This window comes from Mobula birostris, chromosome 7 (genome assembly GCF_030028105.1).
Source record: "Mobula birostris isolate sMobBir1 chromosome 7, sMobBir1.hap1, whole genome shotgun sequence".
NCBI lineage: Eukaryota > Metazoa > Chordata > Chondrichthyes > Myliobatiformes > Myliobatidae > Mobula > Mobula birostris.
In genome coordinates this window covers 28,333,825-28,356,889 of record NC_092376.1, presented here as the reverse complement: position 1 = coordinate 28,356,889, position 23,065 = coordinate 28,333,825, and the positions used below count along the sequence as shown (strand labels likewise).

Below are 23,065 nucleotides of genomic sequence, written 5' to 3'. Positions count from 1 at the left end.
GTGTTCCAGCTATTGGAAAACTTCAGCTTGATGCAGATTCCTCTTAATCTCGTTTTGCATGTGTAACATCTAAATTGTTTCAAATCGGGTTAAAGATTGCACTGAAATAACTAATTTGCAGTGCATCGTTATACATTATGATAATACTCCATTTGATTATTGGCATTAATTATTTGAAATTATAATTTAGTCATAGGATTGGAAAATTATTAGGAATTTTAAGATTATTATTCTCTGAAAAGTATCATGTCAGGCAGTTCTCCTATATTGTGCCATGTTTTGCTGCATTATATAATTGAAATTTTCTCAATTTGCTACATGTGACCAAAATCTTGTGGAGACTGCGCACTTTGGGAGATGTGTGCCGAGTCCTCCATCCATCAACTGCACAGCTCTGTAGACAGTGCGCCTCCTCCTGAAATGACTGTGAAGAACAAATGACCTTGTATGCATAAAGTCTGCAAAACTCTGGCCTGCTTTCTCGATAGGATTTTGCTACCTTGGGACTTCAAACGAAGCTGCCATGGCTCCTATTGAATTTTTAGTGAGCCTTCTCATGAGCATCAACTCAAATTTAATGAGTTCAGAATGAAATTGAAACAGAGGAGGAAAAAAAATGCTTATTTCTGCTTGAGCTCTGCCAGTTCAGGTTGGAAAAATCAACTTTTCATTTCATAACTTGACAGAAACATTATAGGACCACATATCGTATCGATCAAGTGAGATGTGCTCATTATCTGTCCGTTAGTGAGTGATATATTGGAAATCCAGCACATGAAGACCATTCTTATTTGATCATCATTTTTAAATGTTGCTGTAATGATTAATCAACTAAGTTTATATTTCATAGGCACAGTCCAGAGTAAATGGCTTAAGCATGCATGTTAAAAGTCAACAACTGGATATGCTTGTATTTAGTAAGTACAATATAATTGGTATAAACTTCTGCACAATGTAGTCTATAAAGCTGTTGCATTGGTCAATAGACCAGCAGATGTTGAAATCTAATTTCCTAGGATTGAAGCAATAATTTTGGCTCTATATCACAGCACTCTGGAAAACATTAAAAAACAGAACACAAGATTATGATTTCTGAACTGGCGTTGAACATGAAACGGGGGGAAAATCATCTTCACACGCCGACCAAAGAGATCAATTAATTGCGTGGCATTAAATTATCTATTTAAATATATTTAGTCACATTGAAGTGATGTCAAATCCTCATCCTGATGTAATCTAGGCATTCAGTGCATCTAAGAAATCACTGGATTTAACCTTTAGTATCCCAATCCACCATGAATTTGTAATCTAATTGAGTATGTGTATATCTGTAAACATGAAATGTGTGGTTCTGCCTATATCAAGTAGTCATTCATAAACACAAGATTCTGGAAATCCAGAGCAACGCACACACACACAATGCTGGAGGAACTCAGCGGGCCTATGGAAGTTAATAAACAGTTGACATTTTGGGCCAAGATTCTTCAGGACCAGAAAGAAGGGGGGGGGGAAATGGCAGAATAAAAAAGGGGAAGGGGAAGAAGGACTAGCTAGATGGTAATATGTGAAGCAAGGAACCTGATAGGAAAGGAGAGTGGACCATGGAAGAAAGGGAAGGGGAGACACCGGGGAAGGTGAAAGGCAGAAGAGGCTGGAGTGAAGACGGAAGGGGGAGGGGAAAATTACCAGAGGGAGAAAGTGATGTTCATACCTTCAGGTTAGAGGCTACCTAGATGGAATATGGGGTGTTGTTCCGCCTCCTAGAGAGTGGCCTCGTGGCTGAAAAGGTGACCATGGACAGGTATGTCAAAATGGGAATAGGAATTAAAATGGTGGGCCACCAGGAAATTCTGCTTTTGACGGATGGAGTGGAGGTGCTTGACAAAGCAGTCCTCCAACTTGCGTCTGGTCTCGCCAATGTAGAGAAGTCCACATTGGGAACGCAGGATATATTAGATGATCTCAAAAAGTTCACAGGCGAAGAGGTGCATTGCCTGGAAAGACTGTTTGGGGCCCTGAATGAGAGGAGGTGAATGGGCAGGTGTAGCATTTTTATCACTTCCGGGATATGGGACGGGAGGGATGAATGGACAAGGGAATCACAGAAAGCAGAGAGTCGGGGAGGTAATGGTGTGTTTGGTGGTAGGATCCAATTGAAGATGGCATAAGTTTCTGAGAATGATGTGTTGGATGCAGATGCTCATGGGGTGGAAGGCAAGGACTAAAGGAACTCTGTTAAGTCGGTGGGAAGATGGGTGAGCGCGGATTTCTGGAAATGGAGGAGAGGCGGATGAGGGCAGCATCAATGCTAGAGCAAGGGAAACACGGTTCTTTGAAGGAGGACATCGTTAGTACCCTGGAAAGGAAAGTCTTAGCTTTAGGAGACAAGGTGGGAAGAGGTATAATCAAGATGGCTGTGGGAATCGGTAGAATTATAAAAGATGTCAGTAGACAGTTTGTCTCCAGCAACAGAGACAGATATCAAGAAAGGGGAGAAAAGTGTCAGGAATAGACCGAGTGAATTTAAGAGCGGTGTGGAAATTGGAGGCAAAGTTGATGAAATTGACGAGCTCAGCATGGGTGCAGGAAGCAGCACCAATGCAGTCGTTGATGTAGCATAGGAAGAGTTGGGGAGCTTTATTGGAGAAGGCTGGAACAGTGACTGTTTTATGTAGCCAATGAAAAGGCAGGCATAGATGGGGCCCATGCGGGTGCCCACGGCTACCCCTGGAGTCTGGAGAAAGTGGGAGAAGCTGAAGGAAAGATTGTTGAGGTTGAGGACCAGTTCTGCCAGATGGAGGAGTGTGGCGTTGGAGGGGATCTGGTTGAATCTTTTGTTGAGAAAGAACTGAATAACTTTAAGGCCTTCTTGATGGTGGCGATAGAAGTGTGTAGGGACTGGACATCTGTGGTGAAAATTCATTTTGCTCATTTTTGATAGGCAGAGTGCCTATTTTGTAAGTATAACCATTTCTGGCACATTCAGTTTGTAGCAATAGATAAGTAAATGGGCTGCTTGGCAGAATAAACATTTGGTGACAAGTATGGAAATTTACTTCAGATATGTGGAAGGATGTGGTTGACAAGTGTGGTACGTGTTTGGTGCTTTCCTTTTGCATGTCTTCAGGCCCACTTTAACAGAATCCTCTTTGTAAAAGGCCTCTGAATAGAGTGCACCGGATGGAAAACCACATGGCTCGGCTTAGTGGCACGACTCAGTAAGTTTAGCCACTGTTGAATGGGAGTGGAACAACATGCCAACACTGAATGGCAAGATAGTGAAACAAGGCTTGTATGGCTGAGCTTATAAATTATTATGAGCTATTCATGTGTTCTTGAAGTGAATGGTATCCTACAGGTTTAAAGTGAAGTTGATGGAAAGCACAGAACGTTGTGATTTGTGACTAAAGATACGACCCTGGGCTAGAAACGCACAACGTGTGACAAATCTTCTGTCACACAAGACAAAAGTATAAGCATACGGAATTGGAATGGCTCAATCATAGTTGTTAGAAATGGCCAAGAGCTGGCACACTTAGAACAAGTAGTTGCCTTCGTAATGAATGGATCGCTAACATTGAATAAGAGTGGGATTTCATGTCCTTCCACAAGAGTGAAGTAAATCAGTCATTTGAAATATTTGCACTGTCGCTTATCCTCTGGTTCAAGCCAATTTGTATTTTTTTTCCCTCCTTGACAATGCTCTGGCTGTTCCTGCATTGAAACATTGTTCAAACCATTGTTCAGGCTCCAAGATAGGCTACTGTGCTCCCTTGGTCACTCTATTAACAAGGGAAATTGTCCAGCTAACCAGGCAGTGGTTAATTGAAATTTAAGATGGGCTTAAACAGGTTTTAAATTTGCCCTATGCTCATGGTTAACTCTTGGCTAGAGCTTGCTGCCCCCCCACTCCCACCCCCAGTCCTGCTGGAGGTAGCAAGTTTTTGCTGTTCAGGAGCCAAGTATTGTCTCTACATGTTGTCATTCTCACTCCCCAATCCAACAGAAGATGCGCTAAGACCTAGAGATCTTGTAAACCTGTATCACAACCTGATAGATTGTTTACAAGATTAGGAGAGGCATAGATAGTGGACAGAGTGTTGCCAAGGGTTGAAATGTCTAATACCAGAGGGCATGCATTGAAGGTGAGAGGGGGTAGGGTCAAAGGGCATGTGAGGGGTAATTTTTTTTTGTTACTCAGTCATAGATACCTGGAATGTGCTGCTTCGTGTGGTGGTAGAGTCAAATACTTTGGAGGCTTTAAAGAGATGTTTGGATAGGCATATAGATGTAAGGACGATGGAGGGATATGGGCATTGTGTACGTAGGAAGGATTGGTGTTTGGGATTTGCTTTTTAGCTGGTTCAGCACAACATTGTGGGCTGAATGGCCTGCTCCTGTGCTGTACTCTTCTGTGTTCATATCACTAAAGTTTTCAGCACAGTACAGTACAGGCCCTTTAGCCCACTGTTCTGCTGACCTTTTAACCTAACTCTACCTCCTACAAAGCTCTACTTTTTTCTAACATCCTTGTGCCTATCTAACAGTTTCTTAAATGCCACTAATGTATCAGCCTTTACCACCACCCCTAGCAGAGTGTTCCATGCACCCAACACTGGAGGACTGGGGGTTAAAAAATCTTGCCTAACGCCCACCCTATACCTTCCTCCAATCTCTAAAAATTATGCCCCCCTCCCCATATTAGCAATTCCACCCTGGGAAAATGGCTCAATATGCTGTAATGTTCTTTAAAGTCCATTCTAGTGGCACATGGGAGATAGAAAAATGGAGGGTAATGTAGGGGGAAAAGGATAGATTAATCTTGGAGTAGGTTAAAAGTTCAGCACAGCATCATGGGCCGAAGGGCCCGTACTGTGCTGTTATGTTCTGTGTTTTCATGTTAATCATTAGTTAAAGGAAATTTCATCATCGTGAGTGCATGAAGACATTTGCATAGTTCTTGGCAGGCGTCAGTAAAGCCTGTGTGGCACAAGATTTGCTAAACAGCCTGACACAATGAGGAGATGGACAAGGGTAAATGAATGGCATGTGCTGGAGATCTAAATACTCAGACGGGAACTGGCTTTGACAATTTGGCCAAATGTGCTTTCTTCCCCACTCTTATCTAAAACATTTGTACAGGCCTCCTTTCTTTAACTGATAAGCTCAGATGATTTGTGAATTAGAATCAAAGGCACTACAATCAGACTCAACTTTCAGCTCAGGGAATTTATTCAGAATGAATTTTTAATTTAATGCTGAGGCTGTTGTTTACATTCGCCTCTAGGGAATGCCAGTAACTCATCACCCAACTACTTTAGATGGATTTTCATCCTTATTGTAAAAGAAATTTCTCCTTTATCAAGTGCAGCATTCTTTCCTGTGACTTTGAGCTCAGATGTATTTGCAGTCTCCTCACTGAGCTTTGCTGGTAGTTGATTGACCATTTCAGAAGTGACTGGAATTTCACCCCTAATGGGAGTGGGAGGCTTAAACTGTACACGGCAGAAAGCTATCACTATCGAATCAGTCATTCTAAACCGGTGAATCAGCAGTAAGTAAGCACTGTTTGCTTATTAATTACCAAAGTCATCTTGTTTCCTGACTATTTCTAATATCCAGACTTAGCCAGAAAAGCTTGATCTAACACTTCTCGTTTCTAGTAATTATAATACATTAACTGATCTTTCCATAATAATGTCTGACAATATTTAAAAGGAAACTTCTTTAAAAGGAAACCTAAATGACATTAGGTCATTTAAAACAAAAAATCTTCCTACTAATAACAATACATCTGGAGCTACGTTGCAATAATTCCTGTAACCACTCGGCTGGCTTTGTTGAGTGCCGTTGAGTCGAGGCTGATTTATACTTCTGCGTAGTAGCCTACACCGTAGCCTACGCAAGTGGCTTACGCCGTTGTGAGCATTTATACTCAACACGAAGAAACTCAAACTTCAAACAATGGCAACTGAAGGAGGGTGAATTTTGTGTGCTTGTCCGGCCATTGAGAGACATGGACGATGAAATACATTTCAAATATTTTCGGGTGTCGGCAGGTAGATTTGATGATTTGGTTCACCGTCTCCAACCATTTATTTTGCATCAGTGTATGCACAGTATACTCAGAGACTGGCAATCACCATTTGAGTTTTAGCTTCAGGTGGAAGTCAACAGGCTGTAGCAGCTAGCTACAAACTGGCATCAAACACGGGGTCCTTCATAATTTCGGAGGTCTGTAAAGCTTTATGGAAATTATTACAGCCAGAGTTCCTTCCCTACCCTTCAGTCACCCAATGGGAAGCTGTTGCAGTGTAGGAGGAAATGCGATGCTACCAAGCAGACCAATCACATGTGTTGCGGTCTGCATTGCCGCGATGCGTAGTTACATTTTTGGGGAGGTGCATGTCAGACTACGGCATAGGGTACACAGCTATGCTGTACCTACGGCGTCAATTTGACGTAGAGGTACAAATTGGCCTTCACCGTTGACTCATGACGACCCTATGGATAGTGTAAGTTGTCCTTCGGGTTTTTGTGCCAGGCCTTTCTTCCACGCAGATACTACTGCTGCCCAGGCTGGGAACTCGGCACTACTCGCCTCGAAGTCCAGTGCTGATACTACTACATCAACTGCCAGCCCAAAGGTTGGCTTTAAAACTCCCTAATAGGACATTTTTGTTATGTAGTTCTCATGTGAATACAAAATATAGGACAGCTTTATGTAATTCTTAAATTCCCATCAATTTGTGTGCAATTTTGGAGCAAGATATCTGAAAACTCTTTCCATGATTCATTTACAGAATGGGGAAACAGTGTCTTTGATTAGCAGAGTGACGGCCAGCCAATTGCAGCAGTGCACTCTCAGACATCTGGCAGCCATGGGAGGTGGGACAGTACAACTTGTTTGATTGTGCCAGTTACATAACATTTCTCAAAATACTGTATATCACATGCTAAGGTTCTAGGCAGAAACTTTTAAGTTGCCAAGCTGCCAACTTTTTGCCCTTTAGAAAAACAATGATTGCTTTTTAACAGGCCCTTGTAGAATTACTGTGCTGTATCTCTAAATAACCAGCATTATTGTGAAATACAGCAAAATAAATCATTCTTAGAAATATTTGCTGGTTGAATTGGAATTCTGGAGGAAAGATAGTGGATAAATGTTTTTTTCTTTAGTTTATATTGAATATTGCCTCAGATTCACGGTCAATAAATATCCTAAGTTGAAAGTTCAAGTTCTTTATCCAATTTGCTCTTTTCCATTGTATGTCTTTAAGCTAAATGGCCTATGGATAATGATGTGGCTGTGAATGAACCCCTCAACAGACAGTTAAGAATGAAGGATGGAGTTGGGGTTGAGAGTGAGATCAACAATAACATTTGATATTAGAATTTGAAGCTGAAAATGAAAGATCTACATTTTGTGGAATTTGAGCAATGCTTCCAGTTGAATGTACATTAAAATTGTTGATAAATACCGTTTTAAAATTATCTGGTTTAGATCTGTGTGGAAGTTCATTCATAGCGAAAGAATCTGTTTTAGAATGAAGGCTGGGAAAGTGTTGTGTTATTTTTGCTAATTAGAAAAGTACAACTATGCAGGAGGAGAAGGATGAAAGCTTCTCTTTCACTTTATTATCACATCTAACCATATTCTGATACCTTGCCATGTCACTGGGGATTCTGTGCCATCCATTCCAATGATCTATCAAGATCAAGGCAGTAATGCAACGCAGTTCTAAATTCCTATCTCTTGTGTCTAGCTGCTCATTGTTGTTTTTTTTTCCAGTTTAACCTACCCAACTGATAAAAGCCTGAGGCCAGTTTTGAAGCGACTTGGGTTTATGTGAAATGCTTGTCTAGGATTCACCTTGAGCAAATAGATGGGCCAGAGATTTGTTTAGAGTAGCCACTGCTTGCTGCCATAACTGAACTGGATTGACAGTGGATCATTGTTGGATTGTGGAAATAGAATCTTTGGCTAATAAATGATGGTAGGGCAGAGCAGCTCAGGAGAGAATCTCCAGACAGGATTTTGAATTGTACTCCCTTAGCTCTGGAGTAGTCTTTGTGGGTATTTTTTTCTGGAGTTGATATATCTTAATAGCTTTGTATAACTGCCAAGGCAGCTGAATTGTTAGGTTATATAACCATGTCTTTTTTTAACATTATCAAAGCAGTTATTGTTTAACTAACAGCTCATTTTTGCTTTCTTTTGTAGGCATTATGCCTCAGTTGAAGAATCCTCTGGACTAGAGAAATGCCTGCCATGTTCATCTGCTCCACTGGGAACTGCAGAATGTTCAGGTAAGTCCTTTGTTGGTAGAAGCTGGTGAATCCACAGTACTACAGGTGGCACAGTAGTGTTGAGTCAAGTTTATTGTCATTTAACTGTACACATGTATATAATGTATATAGACACGAGACAAGGTTTCTCCAAACCAGGGTGTAAAGCACAGTAGTACACATACCATGCTAACATGAAGGTAAGTGTAAAATCTACAGGTGAATCACACATAAGCAACAAACTAAAATGCATTAATGTTAAAACATTGTAGGGTACGGAACAGATTAACCCATGACACTTCAAATACCATGTGGCAGGGTGTTCAGAAGCCTAATGGCCTGGGGGATGAAATTGATTCCCATCCTGATCATTCTTATTTTTATGCATTGGAGTCTCCACCCCGATGGTAGAAAGTCAGAGGATGCTGGGTGGATGGGTGGGATCCCTAATAATACCAAGGGTCCTGTGTATGCAGTGCCCCTGATAGTCAGTAGTATGATCCTCTCAGTGTTCTGTAGGGACTTGTCCAATGCTCGACTGCTCCCGTACCAGACGAAGATGCAGCTTGTCAGGATGCTCTCAGTGGTGCTCCTGTAAAACACAGTTAAGATGGGAGGGAGGGGGGACCCTTGCTTGCCTCAATCTTAGGAAATGGAGGTGCTGCTGTGTCGCCTTGTTCAGGGAGGTGATGTTAAGTTGAGGTTATCTGTGATGTGAACTCCCAGGAACGTGGTGCACTGAACTCCCTCTATGGAGGAGCCATATATTTGCAGAGGAGGGTGCTTTGTCTGGTCCACAGTGATTTCCTTGTTGTTCTCCATGTTCAGTCTTGGGTTGTTCTTCTCACACTAATCCACCAGCCGCTCTGCTTCCTCTCTATAGTCTGTCTCGTCGTCATCCTTGATAAGGCCAACCAGTGTTGTGTCACCTGCAAGCTTGATGACTTGGTCTGAGCTGGATCCTGTGACACAATCATGCGTCAGCAGTGAGAACAGCATCAGGCTGAGCACGCAGCCCTGGGGAGTGCCAGTGCTCAGCTGAATGAGACTCGAGGTGTTGCTGCCCACATGGACTGACTGTGGCCTTACCGTTAAGAAGTTCAGTATCCAGTTGCAGACGGAGGTGTTGAGACCCAGCGAGGACAGTTTCCCCACCAGTGTCTGAGGTGTGGTGATGCTAAACGCTGAACTGAAGTCTATAAACAGCAGTCTGGCATACGACTCCGCATTTTCCAGGTGGGCCAGGACAGAATACTCGTTGATCCCAAAGGAAATTACACTGTCACAGTAGCATTACAAGTACACAGATGTACAAATATTAGAAGAGAAATAAGAAAGAATTTACTTCAAACGGTCTAACAGGAGGGGGTCATCATTTCCCTCACTATAGGTTGACACATTGTGGAAGACATCACTGTGGAAGACACTAGCAAGTGTGCCAGATGTAGTATATGAGGGAAGAGAAGTGATTGCAGTTATTATTACAAGGGAGAGGGTGTTCAAAAGCCTGAAAGACCCAAGGGTACATAAGTCACCCAGACCAAATGGTCTGCACCATAGGATTCTGAAAGAGGTAGCATTACAGATTGTGGAGGCATGAGCAATGATTTTTCAAAGATCATTGGACTCTGGCATGATGTCAGAGGATTGAAAAATTGCAAATGCCACCACGCTTTAAGGAAGGAGAAGACAGCAGAAAGGAAATTATAGACCCATTAGCCTGACCTCAGTGGTTGGGAAGATGATGAAGTCAATTCTTAAGGATGAGGTTATGGAGTACTTGGTAACACAGGACAAGATAGGCCAAAGTCAGCACGGTTTCCTTAAGGGAAATTCTTGCCTGACTAACCTGTTGGAATTCTTTGAGGAGGTTACAGGTAGGATGAAAAAAATGCAGTAGATGTGTATATTTGGACTTTCAGAAGACCTTTGACAAGGTGCCACATACGATGCTGCTGACTAAGAGCCCATGGTATTACAGGAAAGTTACTAGCATGATTAGAACATTGGCTGATTGGTAGGCAGCAGGTGGGAATAAAAGGATCCTTGTCTGGTTGGCTGCCAGTGACCAGTGGTGTCCCGCAGGGGATCGTGCTGGGACCACTTCTTTTTATGTTGTATATCAATGATTTAGATGATGGACTAGATGGCTTTGTTGCCAAGTTTGCAGATGATACAAAGATTGATGGAGGGGCAGGTGGTGTTGAGGAAACAGGTGAGCTGCAGAAGGACTTGGACAGATTAGAAGAATGGGCAAGAAAGTGGCAATTGAAATAAAATATGTTGGAAAATGCATGTTTATTCACTTTGGTAGTAGAAATAAATGCGCAGATTAGTTTCTAATCGGGGAGAAAATCTAAAAATCTGAGATGCAAAGGGACTTGAGAGTTCTTGTGCAGAACACCCAAAAGGTTAGCTTGCAGGTTGAGTAAGTGGTGAGGATGGCAAATGCAGTGCTAGCACTCGTTCCAAGAGGTCTCAAATACAACAGCAAGGATATGATGCTGAGACTTTATAAGGCACTGGTAATGCCATCTTGAATATTGTGAATAGTTTTGGTTTCCTAATCTAAGAAAAGATGTGCTGGCATTGGAGAGGGTCCAGAGGTGGTTCACAAGCATGACTCCGGGAACAAAAGGGTTGTCACATGAGGTACGTTTGATGGCTCTGGGTCTCTACTCTTCTGGACCTTAGAAGGATGAGGGGGGATCTCATTGAAATTTTTCAAATGTTGAAAGGTCAAGACAGAGTAGATGTGGAAAGGATATTTCCCATGGTGGGGGAGTCTAGGACAAGAGGGCACAGCCTCAGGATAGAGGGGCATCCATTTAAAACAGATGCGGAGAAACTTCTTTAGCCAGAGGGTGGTGAATTTGTGGAATTTGTTACCACAGGCAGCTGTAGAGGCCAGCTCGTTGGGTGTATTTAAGGCAGCGATTGATAGGTTCTTGATTGGCCACAGCATCAAAGGTTGTGGGGAGAGACCGAGAAATGGAGTTACGGAGGAAAAAAAAGGATCAGCCATGATGGAATGACGAAGCAGACTTGATGGGACAAATGGCCTAATTCTATTCCTGTCTAATGGTTTCATTATAGAGCCTAAAGGCCAAGGGTAAGAATGACCTCGTATAGGGCTCCTTGGAGCAGTACAGTTGTCTTGGTCTATTCCCAAAAGTACTCCTGTTCAGCCAAAGTGGCATGCAGAGGGTGTGAAACATTGTCCAGAACTGCCTGGATTTTCTGTAGGGTCCTTTGTTCTACCACAGCCTCCAGTGAGTCCAGTTTGATTCCTGCAACAGAGCCAGCCTTTTTAATCAGCTTATTGAGCATGTTGGCAACAACAGACTGGTAGAATATGTGAAGGAGAGGCCTGCATACTCCAAAGGACCTCAGTCTCCTCAGGAAGTAGAGGCGACTCTGGCCCTTCATGTACACAGCCTCTGTTAGTGCTTCACTCGTCTGTCATCCAGGTGTATCCCCAGGTACTTGTAGGTCCTCACCACATCCATGTTCTCACCATCAATAGTAACAGGGAGCAGTGCTGGCTTGGTCTTCCTAAAGTCCAAGACCATCTCCTTTGTCTTACTAATGTTGGGCTGCAGATGATTCAGCCTCCGCCATTTGATAAAGTCCTCCACGTATTCATCCTCCTGTCCTCCCTTTATACATCCAACTATTGCCGAGTTGTCAGAGGATTTTTGCAGATGACATGATTCAGTGTTGTATCTAAAGTCGCGCAAACTGTCTCTGCCGGTCAGGTTGTCCATTATCCAGGACACAATGAAAGTGCCAACCTGCACTGAATGGAGCTTTTCCTGCAGCACTGAGGGCTGTGTGGTATTGAAGGCACTTGAGAAATCAAAAACCATGATCCTCACAGTGCTGCCCTGCTTATCCAAATGGGAGTAGCCTCTGTTCAGCAGGGAGGTGGCAGCATCGTTGATTCCACTGTGCTCCTGGTAGGCCAAACTGCCCGGAATCAAGGGCTGAGCCAGGACCAGCCTCTCGGTTGGTCCTTTTTGGGTACTGGAACCACACGATGTTTTCCACACAGATGCGACCCTTTCCATGCTGATTCAGATAGAAAATGCACTGGGGAACTCCACACAGCTGTCAGCTCCTTGGGGTTCACAGCATCTGGTCCGAACGCTTTGCTGTGACTGAGTTTCTCCAGAGACCTCCTCACCTGCTCAGCGGTGAAGGTGAGTCCATGATGACTGCGGAGTTGGTGGAAGGTGGGAGCTGGGGGAGGTGAAGATCGGGACAATAGCAGTTCGTGCGTGGATGGTGGGTGCAGGGCAAGGAGGGGACGTAGACAGTGGTAGCCTGTTATTTATCTATGTGTTGAACTGGAAGAGGGGAGGCGTTGGTGCTGGGGGAGCAGAGGCTATCGCATCGTTGGTGAATCCATTTGAGTGATGAGCAAACTGGAAAGGGTCCATTGTAGCCGGGAGAAGGGCTTTAATGTGCTCCGTGACCAGCCGCTCAAAGTTTTCATGATAGTTGATGTTAATGCCACCAGACGATAGTCATTTAGGCGAGTTACTGTTGCCTCCTTTGGCACTGGAATGACGGTCGTCTCCTTGAAAACTGAGGGGACAATGGACTGTTCCAGAGAGAAGTTAGATATATCCGTCAGCATCTCCTTCAGCTGGGCTGCACAGTCTTTTAGAACCCAACCTGGTATGTTTTTGGGCCCCACGGCTTTGCATGGCTTGACTCTGGCCAGGGTCTTCCTCACCTCAGCTTCAGCCAGACAGTGTCTGCTCCCCTGGGGGGAGGGGTGCCTTCCTCACCCGCACTTTGTTCTGCACTTCGAATCCAGCATAGAAGATAGTTAGCCTCTCGGGGAGTGAAACATCCTGGTCACTGACGTGCAGGGTGGACTTGTGGTCCATAATTCTCCGGATTCCCTGCCACGTGTACCTCGTGTCTCTGGTATTGCAGGTGGCTGTAAATTCTCTGAGGATGCTCCCATTTCACCTTCCCGATGGAGCGGGAAAGCACGGCTCCTGTTTCCCTGAGAGCTGTCACATCCCCTGATCTAAAAGCAGCATCACGATCCCTCAGCCGGGCATGGACCCCCGCAGTGAGTCACGGCTTCTGATCTGCCTTCGTCTGGATGTGTTTGGTGATGGTAACGTCCTCATACACTTCTCTGTGTGGCTGAGGGTAATAATTAGCCTGACGCTATTACAACACCAGTGACCCGGTTCAGTTCCGCTGCTGAAAGGAATTTGCATGTTCTCCCCACAACCGTTTGGGTTTCCTCCAGGTGCTCTGGTTTCCTCCCACATTCCAAAGACTTGCCTGATGAGTAAGTGTATTTGGGCAGTGTATGTTTGTTTGGCTGGATGGGCCTACAACTGTGCTGTAAATCTAAGTGATTAACACAGCCTACACCAAGACATTATTTGAGTTATCTTAAACACAAGACACTTTGGCAGATGCTGGAAATCCACAGAGAAACACATAGTGCTGGAGGAACCCAACGAGTCAGGTGGCATCTATGGAGAGGAATAAAAAGCCAGTGATTTGGCCAGGACCACTCATCAGGGCTAAACTAAATATTTGAGATCTTGTTTCCCAGGTTTAGCGTTTCTTTTATGGCAGGCTGGCCTCTGTCAGTCTTCTCAATTTAGCTCTTAGAGGCTCCAACACTCAAAAGGGTTTACTGTCACAAGCATGTTGTTAAAATTTTAATATTTGTGTGAGCCCTTTTGCTACAAGGACAGTTGTATGTAGAGGTCAGTCTTTGAATACTATAACATAGAAGCAGGCCATTCGGCCCATCTAGTTTGTGCCAAAATATAAATCTGCCTATTCCAATTGACCTGTACCGAAAACGCAGCCCTCCATACATCTCACATCCATTTACCTATCCAAAGTTCTCTCAAATGTTGAAGCTGAACCCGGATCCTCCGCTTGGCAGCTTGTCCTTGTGGCATTCATTGAAATACGTTCTCTTGTTGCTTGCATAAATCAGTGGGACTGAATTTCAGAAGCAAAGTACAATGGGCAGCTGTAACTATGGTACTGTATGTTTACCGTAAGCAACAGCAGGTGAATTTACACTCATTCCTTGTTACAAAACCATTTTTTCAGGCACTTTGCTTGGAATTTTATAAATATGCTCTAAATTATACAAGGTTTTGGATTCATAGTATCCGGCAGCACATAGAGAGGCCTTTCAACTCATTGATTTCAAGCTGAACATTAAGTATCCATTTGCATTACTTCTACATCAATTCTATTTTATTCCCCTGTATTCCTATTAATTGCACCAAATTCTACAACTCACCTACATAGTAAAGGCAATTATAGTGGCCGATTAAATCATTAGCCTGTGTAGTGAATTGGGAGAGCTAAGTTTGAGGCCTAGTGTTTGGTGATCAGCATGTCCTGTTGTCGAGGCTGAGGATCAAGGCCAAGCGTCAAGTCAGAGGTCTGGAAGTCAAGGCCAATTGGCTGGATCCCTGGGTCTGCGGATCTCTGCAGGTCTGCCAGGGTAGTCAAAGGCCCAATGTCTCAGTGTCCAAATCCTCAGAGTCCACTGGAGGTCAGAGACGGCTTGACTTGGATGTAGGACTGTGTATGTGCGTGAGTGGGAGGGTGTAATGAGGCTTGTTTTGCTGCTGCTTTGTTGCTTGTGTTCTGTATTGTTACAGACATGCTATGTTGGCGTTGGGATATGTGGTGACGCTTGCAGTATACCCCAAGCGCTTCCTTCAGATGTGTTGACTGTGAACACAAATGACGCATTTCACTGTTTTGAATCTTGAATCTAGCTTTGATGTGAGAGGAAGCCCACTTGATCACAGGGGAGGCAGGGAAGCTCCGCACAGATGCCACTTGAGACCAGGATCGAACCTGGCTCCCTAGGGTTGAGGCAGAAGCTCTTCATCTCCTCGTGTCCCAGATAAAATCTGCTTATTTGATGGTGGAAACATTCTCATCAATGAGTTTTATCGATAAACTTCCTGAGATTTATCCAGAGACGGTGCTGCTTTAGACCTTTTTATTGTTTTCTAATGTGTCTGACAGAACACATCATGAGCGCACAGATACAATCCTAAAATAACTTGGCTTGCTGTGTCACGCACACTGCAGCTGTCACTTATGGCTCAGTCTTATTGTTCATTAGACTGATAGGTATCCTATTATCTGAATGTTGAAGGACACAGTCTCCTGATGTGATCTCACACACACACAAGCAATTCAGTTCCTCTTTCTTGTGCATTCTAACCATTAACCCATGCCTTGCCCTTCCTGCTTTGGTCTATTTTCCTTGAAGACAAGAGGTCATGGGTTAACTGTGAAACGTGACAGGTTTAAGGGAAACCTGTCACACAGAGGGTGGTGAGAGTGTGGAATGAGCTGCCAGTGGAAGTTGTGGACGCGGGTTCAGTTTCAACATTTAAGAGACATTTGGATAGGTACAGAGATGGGAGTAGTATGGAGGGCTATGGTGCAGGGCGATGGGACTAGACAGATTACGACTAATAAACAGAAGGGATTTTTTTTCTGTGCTGTAGTGCTCTGTGATTCTATGACAAAACTTTTTTGTACTCCTCTCTGGAAGTGCATATTCATTTATATCAGACAGATTGAGATTAAGTTGCCCATATGGTCTCCGCTCTCCAGATTCCCTTTGGAAGCACATTGGCTCAATACAACTCATTGCGAGAAGATCTTTGAATTGTTTCTGAGATGTGTCACAGTGTATAACGACGAAGCTTTCTTTGTCTACTGGTAGACAGAATGTCCAATGATGCTGAGGAGAGCAAATGCAGAAGAGATGTACTTTAGAGATTTGGAAGAGATGTGATCACCTCTGGTGATGCGGTTGATTCAGTTATTCAGGCAATGTCATACATTGGTATTAACCTTTTGTGCTTCCCAAGTGCTTTTAATTAAGTTCTTTATTTTATAAAACAGGTTTCATAAAAGCCAGACAGCATTATGGTGCAGTAATTCACCAGACAGTATATTATTCCAAAGAACACGTTCAAATTCCATTGTAGGAGAAAACAGGAATTTAATTTTCTTTTTAGAGGTCAATATCAGAAACTATGAAAAGTCACTGCACTTTTTAAAATTTATTTTCCTCCATGGTGCCTTAGGAGTACCATGCCCGTGGTGCAGAGAAGTGAAAATGAAATGGCAGCTCCCTACTATTGCACCAGAGCTGTGTCCACTGACTTCCTGGTGCTGATCTCTGCACCCACAGTGTGTGGGTCCAGCAGTGGAACTTGCACTAGAACTGTCCCTGTGGTGGTCTGCAAACACTCAGTGAACAGATGGATGTATATAGATTCCCACCCCCACCCCCCACATACACCAGATCCTCATGGGGTCTTCAGCTACCAGCCATCACGGGTGACGGCTTTCTTGGTAGCCAGTTGTGTTGCCACAAATGTACCAACTTCACCCTTCAGTTTCCATGCTATAAGCCAGACAAAATGTCACTCGCATGGTAACAGATGAGCAACACTGAAGAAAAATGGGCTTGAAAACAAACTCTTATAGTTTCAACTGGTTAGATCCGTAGGTCCTGCAAATGTGTTTATTGCCATCCAAAATTAAAAATAGTCTTTGCGGATGCTGGGAGCAAAGTGACAAAATAAAACAAATATTTTTATCATAATGACCCCAGCCAATGAATGATTATCTTTATGAATATTGTTGTATATTAGAAACATTAGATAACAATTCTATTTTTACCTATTATAAAGTATTTTCAGCAATATATCAGCAGTAGCTTACCACTCAATTCAATTACTCCATGTGTGTCATTAATACAGTTGCAATTTTCACAATGACACAAACACAAATGTGAAAGGCTTCAAGGCTGGCAGCAATTCATGTCATCTCATCAGTCACTGCAAAAAGCATAAGGATATGGCTCAAGTCTTCCACTGACCTGCATGTTACTTCCCTTTGTTTAGTGCGCTTTCACAATTATTTTCTAATATTTTTGCCTACACTGTTTCTGCAAATGCAGGTAAATTTCCCTCTATATCTGAATAAACGAGGCAGTGATGCAAATCTAAGCAAGGACAAAGTCATATTTTAATGTCCGAGTGTAAATGTTTCTGATATTAACACCCGCAAAGGTTGTTTGTGATTTGTCCCTGGTCAAATCCATCCATTGAAACACAAAGCCATTTCTTTTTGTTCAAAGATGGCAAAGATCAAAAGAATGGTAGCTTATTGGTAAAGAGTTGGAGCAGCATAGTGGGTCATTAGTAGCTAGATTACTGGGGCACAGTATATTCTGAGCTAAAGTGGCATGGCAGCATAGTGGTTAGCACAATGCTTTACAGTACAGGTGACCCAGGTTCAATTCTCACCTCTGCCTGTAAGGAGTTTGTATGTTCTCCCCGTGACCACGTGGGTTTCCTCCCACCACCCAAGACCCACCATTTGGTAGGTTAATTGGTTATTATAAATTGCCCCATGATTAGGCCAGGATTAACTCGGGATTGCTGGGCAGCATGGCTTGAAGAGCCTATTTCATGCTGTATAAGTAAATGGTGACCAGTTAGGCTATTAATACCTTCCTCTGTCCATGATGTTCTTTTAGGACAAAGTCTGTCCTTACTTAGTCAATTAACTCTATTTGTAGATGCAAACTTGTAGTGATGTGGGTGACACACGACTCCACAAAGGCCTAGCAAACCATTGGGTTGTCAACAGGATATTTCCCCGTCAGTTCCAGGGACAACCAAGGAAAGACGTGTCTTGTAGATCAAGAGAATGCAGATACTGAAATAACAAAACATCTGCTGGAAGACCTCGGTGGGTTGAGCAGCTTCTGGGGCAGGGGGAAGGAAGTGTCAATATTTCAGGTTAAAATCCTGCATCAGAACTGTCATACAGGTTTCAAGCCAAACTCTTAACTCTTTCCACAGATACTGTTTGACGTGGTTGAGTTCCTCCAGCAGATTATTTAATAGCGGCGTAGACTGAGATGTATTCATCCCATGAGTGAACTAAAAGGAACAATTGTGCCATATCAGTGCTGGATGATTAGATGACAAATTATTTTTATCTTGTAATGAAGCACCAGCAAATTTAAATTAAGTGGATAAAGTTAAGTCTTTACTGTGCCTGGTAATTAAAGTCACTATTGTTTTTGCCAGGCCTCTATACCCGGCTGCTGCGTGTGGCACGGAATACCCAGCACGTGCATCAGGCAGGCCTCTCAAAGTCTTCCAATCAGAGCAAGGAGGTGACACATGAGGAGAAGCACACAGAGTTTGTTGTCTTCGCATTGGTGCCGGTCTTCTGCATTGTGGGGTTGTGTGGAATTTTCATCTGCAATGCCCTGAAGAAGAAGGGATACCGCTGTACCTCAGAAAAATCGGATGAGGAAAGTCCCAATGGGAAGCTGGGTAAATACAACCCAAATTATACTGTTTATATTTTTTTTTGTCCTGAATACTAATACATCCATGCAAATCTGCATCTGTACAAAGCTCCGCTTTAATGCCCACTCTTTTTTGTAGTTTGATTTGAAGTTATTTTTGATGGATCTAAAGGTGCCCAAGAATGCCTCAGCTTTAGTTTTTGCCTTTCAGTTAATGCCATCAGCTCGTAAAAGGAAATATTTGGACAAGCAGTTTTTTTTTCCTGCCTACAGCTGGATGATACACCATTTGTAAATGCTTTAATTTCTTTAAGTTATACTCATTGTTTATGTTAAAATGGTCACATAGAGGCCCTGATCTGTGTTCTGTTTTGGCTATTCATGAGTGTTTTGGCTATTCATGAGTGTCAGCATTATGTTTAATATGGAGTCACATTCTACTATAGTAATTTCCAGAATGTGGGGCCATTTGAAAGGTTGGAAGTTTCCTTCCATCATTTTAAACTAAGAGGCCATTTCAGGGGAATATTTTAAAAAATGAACATAATTATTCCCTTGTTTCTGTGCCACCTCAAGTAGCCACTCCCCTTCTCGTGGCAGCTTCCCATCACCAATGTGCATGACGCCCTATTTATGCCTTCCTTCACCACCATCTTGGAAGTCAAACATTCTCTTGGGGTGAGTAGTGAATCATTTCTACCTCCACTCTGGAGTACTCCATTCACCCAAGTGGTCTCCTTTAGACTGAGTGACTACTCTTCAGTTATGTCCCTGTAGAGTCAGCGAGTCTGACTGAGCTCCAGTTGCCTGTTAGTTCTCCATCCCAATGCCATTTCCCTATTTTACCTTTGTCTTTCTGCATTGTTCTAACAAAAACTCCGAAGAATGGCATCTCATCTTTTTAAAAGCACATTATTGCCCTTGAAACGTTACTGAATTCAACTATTTCAGATCACCAGGCTTTTCTTTCTAACTTCTGTCAAGTCTGGCCCCTTAAGATGTGTGACCCTTTGCTCTCTGCACCTCTCCTTTACTTCACCGTAAAGCAGGGCTTCCCACCCTGGGGTCCATAGAGCCCAGGTTAACGGTAAGGCTGCATGGTATATATAAAAAAAAAATTGGGAATCCCTGGCTTAAAGCATTTGATTTCTAACTTTTCCGAGGTTCGATGAAAAGTTATTGATCTGAAACATTAACTCTGTTTCTCCTTCCACTGACATTGCCAGAGTTGCAGCATTTTCCAGTTTTATTTATAAAGATAGCTGTTTGAGTGTTCAGAAATCACACTTGGGCCAGATTTATTTAAGGCAACAGACTTGTTTCTCCAAAGGACGTTAAATCAGCATTTTTTCTCCCAAACAATCTGGCAACCTCTAGGTTTTTGAAAAATTCCAAATTTAAATTCCCCAGCCACAACAACAGCATATGTGCAACGTCTAGCTCTCTGGACACCCGTCTAGCAATCAAATCACAAATCCTTCAGACAGATGTTGTTCTTTCATTCACCATTTGTAAAGATGCCCACCTGCCCATCTCATTTGCAGAGCCCAGGAAGCCTCTTACTGTATTGCTACCATTATATATAAATCTTCTATCTTCTGCAGGCAGCAAAGAGTTTGGTGTTTGTTTATATAGTTCTGGTCTGTGAGGGTTGTTGAACTGGACTGGCAATTGGAATGGAGAAAGCATTGGCTGATTCAGTGTTTATGTGCAAAATTTGGAGAGCATCTTCATCCAGCCCGGTAATTACATGGAATTGTTTACGGAGCAGCATTTTGTTTTTGATCAAGGCTACAATCAAGACCAAGCTCTGCCTGGTATTAAATTAAAAGTTGTAACCAGATCCAAAAATTATCGGACAAAATTAAAGCTTTACTTGTAAGAAAATTTGTTCAGTTTTAGCTCCTTGTATTTTAGCACAGTTGGCATCAGATAAGCTGGAGGGAGTTTGAAAATCCACATAAATCTGTTTAAGCGTAGATTTGGGAAAGGCATCTCACATCAGGTAGCCAGTTAAACCCCCTCCTTAGGCTCTTTTTGCTGTTAGGTCTACAAAAGACTGGAGGATAGGGTGATGAGCACAGAAGTCTTTCGTTGCGTTTGAGAAGTCTACGTGATGAAATATGGGATAAGGTTTTCGTCGATCTGATTTGTAATTTACTTGTGGCAGCACCTTCTGTCCTCTGCTTCAAGATTTAAAGGAGTGGGTGAAGTAAAGATGGAGTGGGCAGCTATAATCTGGAATTTGCTGTTGGAGGGATGATGGAAATTGAATCAAATGGGGCACTGGCGAGAAGGCAGTTTACAAGCTATGGGAGAGAGAACAGGAAACGTGACCAATCAGATTGTTCTGTACGGAGCCAGTTTGGTCTTGATGGGCAAGGCAATCAGAACTGCTGAAGGTTGACCTCATTTGACATACTAGTTACAGCCTCAATAACCCAGATTCAATTCTGACTGGAAGTGTGGCTGTTGAGAAGTTGGCAAAGCCTTCCTATGAACACAGGTTTTTGAATTTGTCCTCCAGTTTTCTCCTATTTTCCAAAGACCCATGGCCTGATAGGTTAAGTGGCCGTGTAAATTGCTTGCGGTGTGTGGATTCTGGGGCAAGCTAATAGAAATGTTGGAAGTGTAAAATGGATTGGTGTTGATGGCTGGCACAGACTCAGTGGGCCGAAGGGTCTGTTACTGCATCTGACTTTATAACTCTAAAGAGAACTATATTTGGCGTCGGTCTACTTGATTCCTTCCTGGAATAGGGAAGGTGTCCTACGAGGTGAAATTGGCCCATGCTCAGTAAATTGTTAGTAGAATAAAATAAATTTTATTATCTTGAGTTGCTGCATGGTATCAGCCCCTTCCTGCTGCCCAATAACACCCAAATGGCCAATTAACATCCTAACCCATATACATTACCTTTAGAAACCAGAGGACCCGGAGGAGGCCCACACAGTCACAGAGAAACACATACAAAGTCCTTGCAGAGAGCGGCAGAACGCAACCCAGATCACTGGCGCTGTAATAGCATTGCGCTAACGGCTACACGACCACACCACCCTCAATCATTAAAACATGCAATATACAGAGAGGGATTAACAGTGCGGTCACCACTTTTCCTCTATGCAGCAGGAGATCCTTGCAAATGTGGGGGTGGGGGTCAGTCCTCTACACTAAGAAGAGGAGAGATTTCCTCTGTGGATTCCATGTCATTGGGATTCTTCATTTTGGAGGGCTATTATAACTACAGCTAAGCCTTGAGCTTGTTGGATGTTAAATCGAGTCTGAGATGGAGGCCAAATAAGTGGTTCTCCTGTGGTGTAACTTGACCTTGCCTTTTGTGAAGAAGAGAAAATCTGCAGATGCTAGATGTCCAAGCAAAACACAAAATGCTGGAGGAACTCAGCAGGCCAGGCAGCATCTATGGGGAAAAAAGTTCAATCAACGTTTCAGGCAGAAATCCTTTGTGTTTGAACCTGTCGAAGCACTAACCAGGGCAAGGCTTCTTAAGGAAGAGTGTGAGAAAGTTGTGGGTTTGGGAAGCCAAAATGACATCACAAACGGAATGAATGATGTCTTTAGAATTGGAATTGTGCAGAAATTCTAGCTTTTTTGTTATTCAAATTGGATTCAAATGCTTCCAATGAAATTTAAAATGGAGTCAGCAGACAATAGAAGACATTGTTTACAGCATTCCATAATAAGGCTTAAGACTCACCTAAGTCAGCAGAGCTCTGGATTCCAGTGGCTGACTTTGTAAATGCAGTGGATGTTTTGATGCAGGTTTCAGAAAGACCCAAATAACATGGTGGCAAAGCACTGAATGTTATATCCATATAGCAGAGAAACCAGTCCTTAGGACCACTGTGTTCATGATGACCAGGTACCCACCTGTAATAATCCCATTTATCTGTCAGATATCCTGGTAAAACCATAGACATTGGAGCAGAGTCAGTGCCATTTGGCCCATCAAGTCTGTTCCTCTATTCCATCATGGCCGATTTATCATCCCTCTCAACCTTATTCCTGTATCCTATGATGCCCTTGCTAATCAAGAGCCTACCAAGCTCCGCTTTAAATCTACCCAATGACTTGGCCTCCACAGCTGTCTGTGGCAATAAATTCCACAGATTCACCACCTTCTGCTTAAAGCTTTCCAGAATCTCCTCCATCAATTTTTGACGTACCCAGTTCCTCAATTAGCTCTTACTATAAATCTAGCAACAGCATCATTCTTGGACATTTTTTCAAAAAGCTATTAAATATTTCTAGAGTGCACTTAACCTACATAAGAAGTATCTTTTGCTGTCTTAATTTACCTGACTTCAAGTATATTAGTTAAATGCCAGAGAAGACCTTTTTATTCCTTTTCTGTTAACTACCATTCTACTTGTATTTTCTTTGCCC

General features: G+C 43.0%; 1 protein-coding gene across 2 annotated transcripts in view; it reads left to right on the top strand.

The window, feature by feature from the left end:
- The window catches only part of relt (RELT TNF receptor), a 70,567-nt gene that overhangs the window by 24,520 nt on the left and 22,982 nt on the right, over positions 1-23,065 (top strand). The window contains exons 5-6 of one of the 2 annotated variants that reach the window (XM_072262815.1): positions 8,225-8,310; positions 18,435-18,686. In XM_072262815.1, coding sequence (XP_072118916.1) covers positions 8,225-8,310; positions 18,435-18,686 — 338 coding nt within the window. The remainder of the gene's footprint in view (positions 1-8,224; positions 8,311-18,434; positions 18,687-23,065) is intronic. The other variant, XM_072262816.1, reaches the window with a different exon arrangement.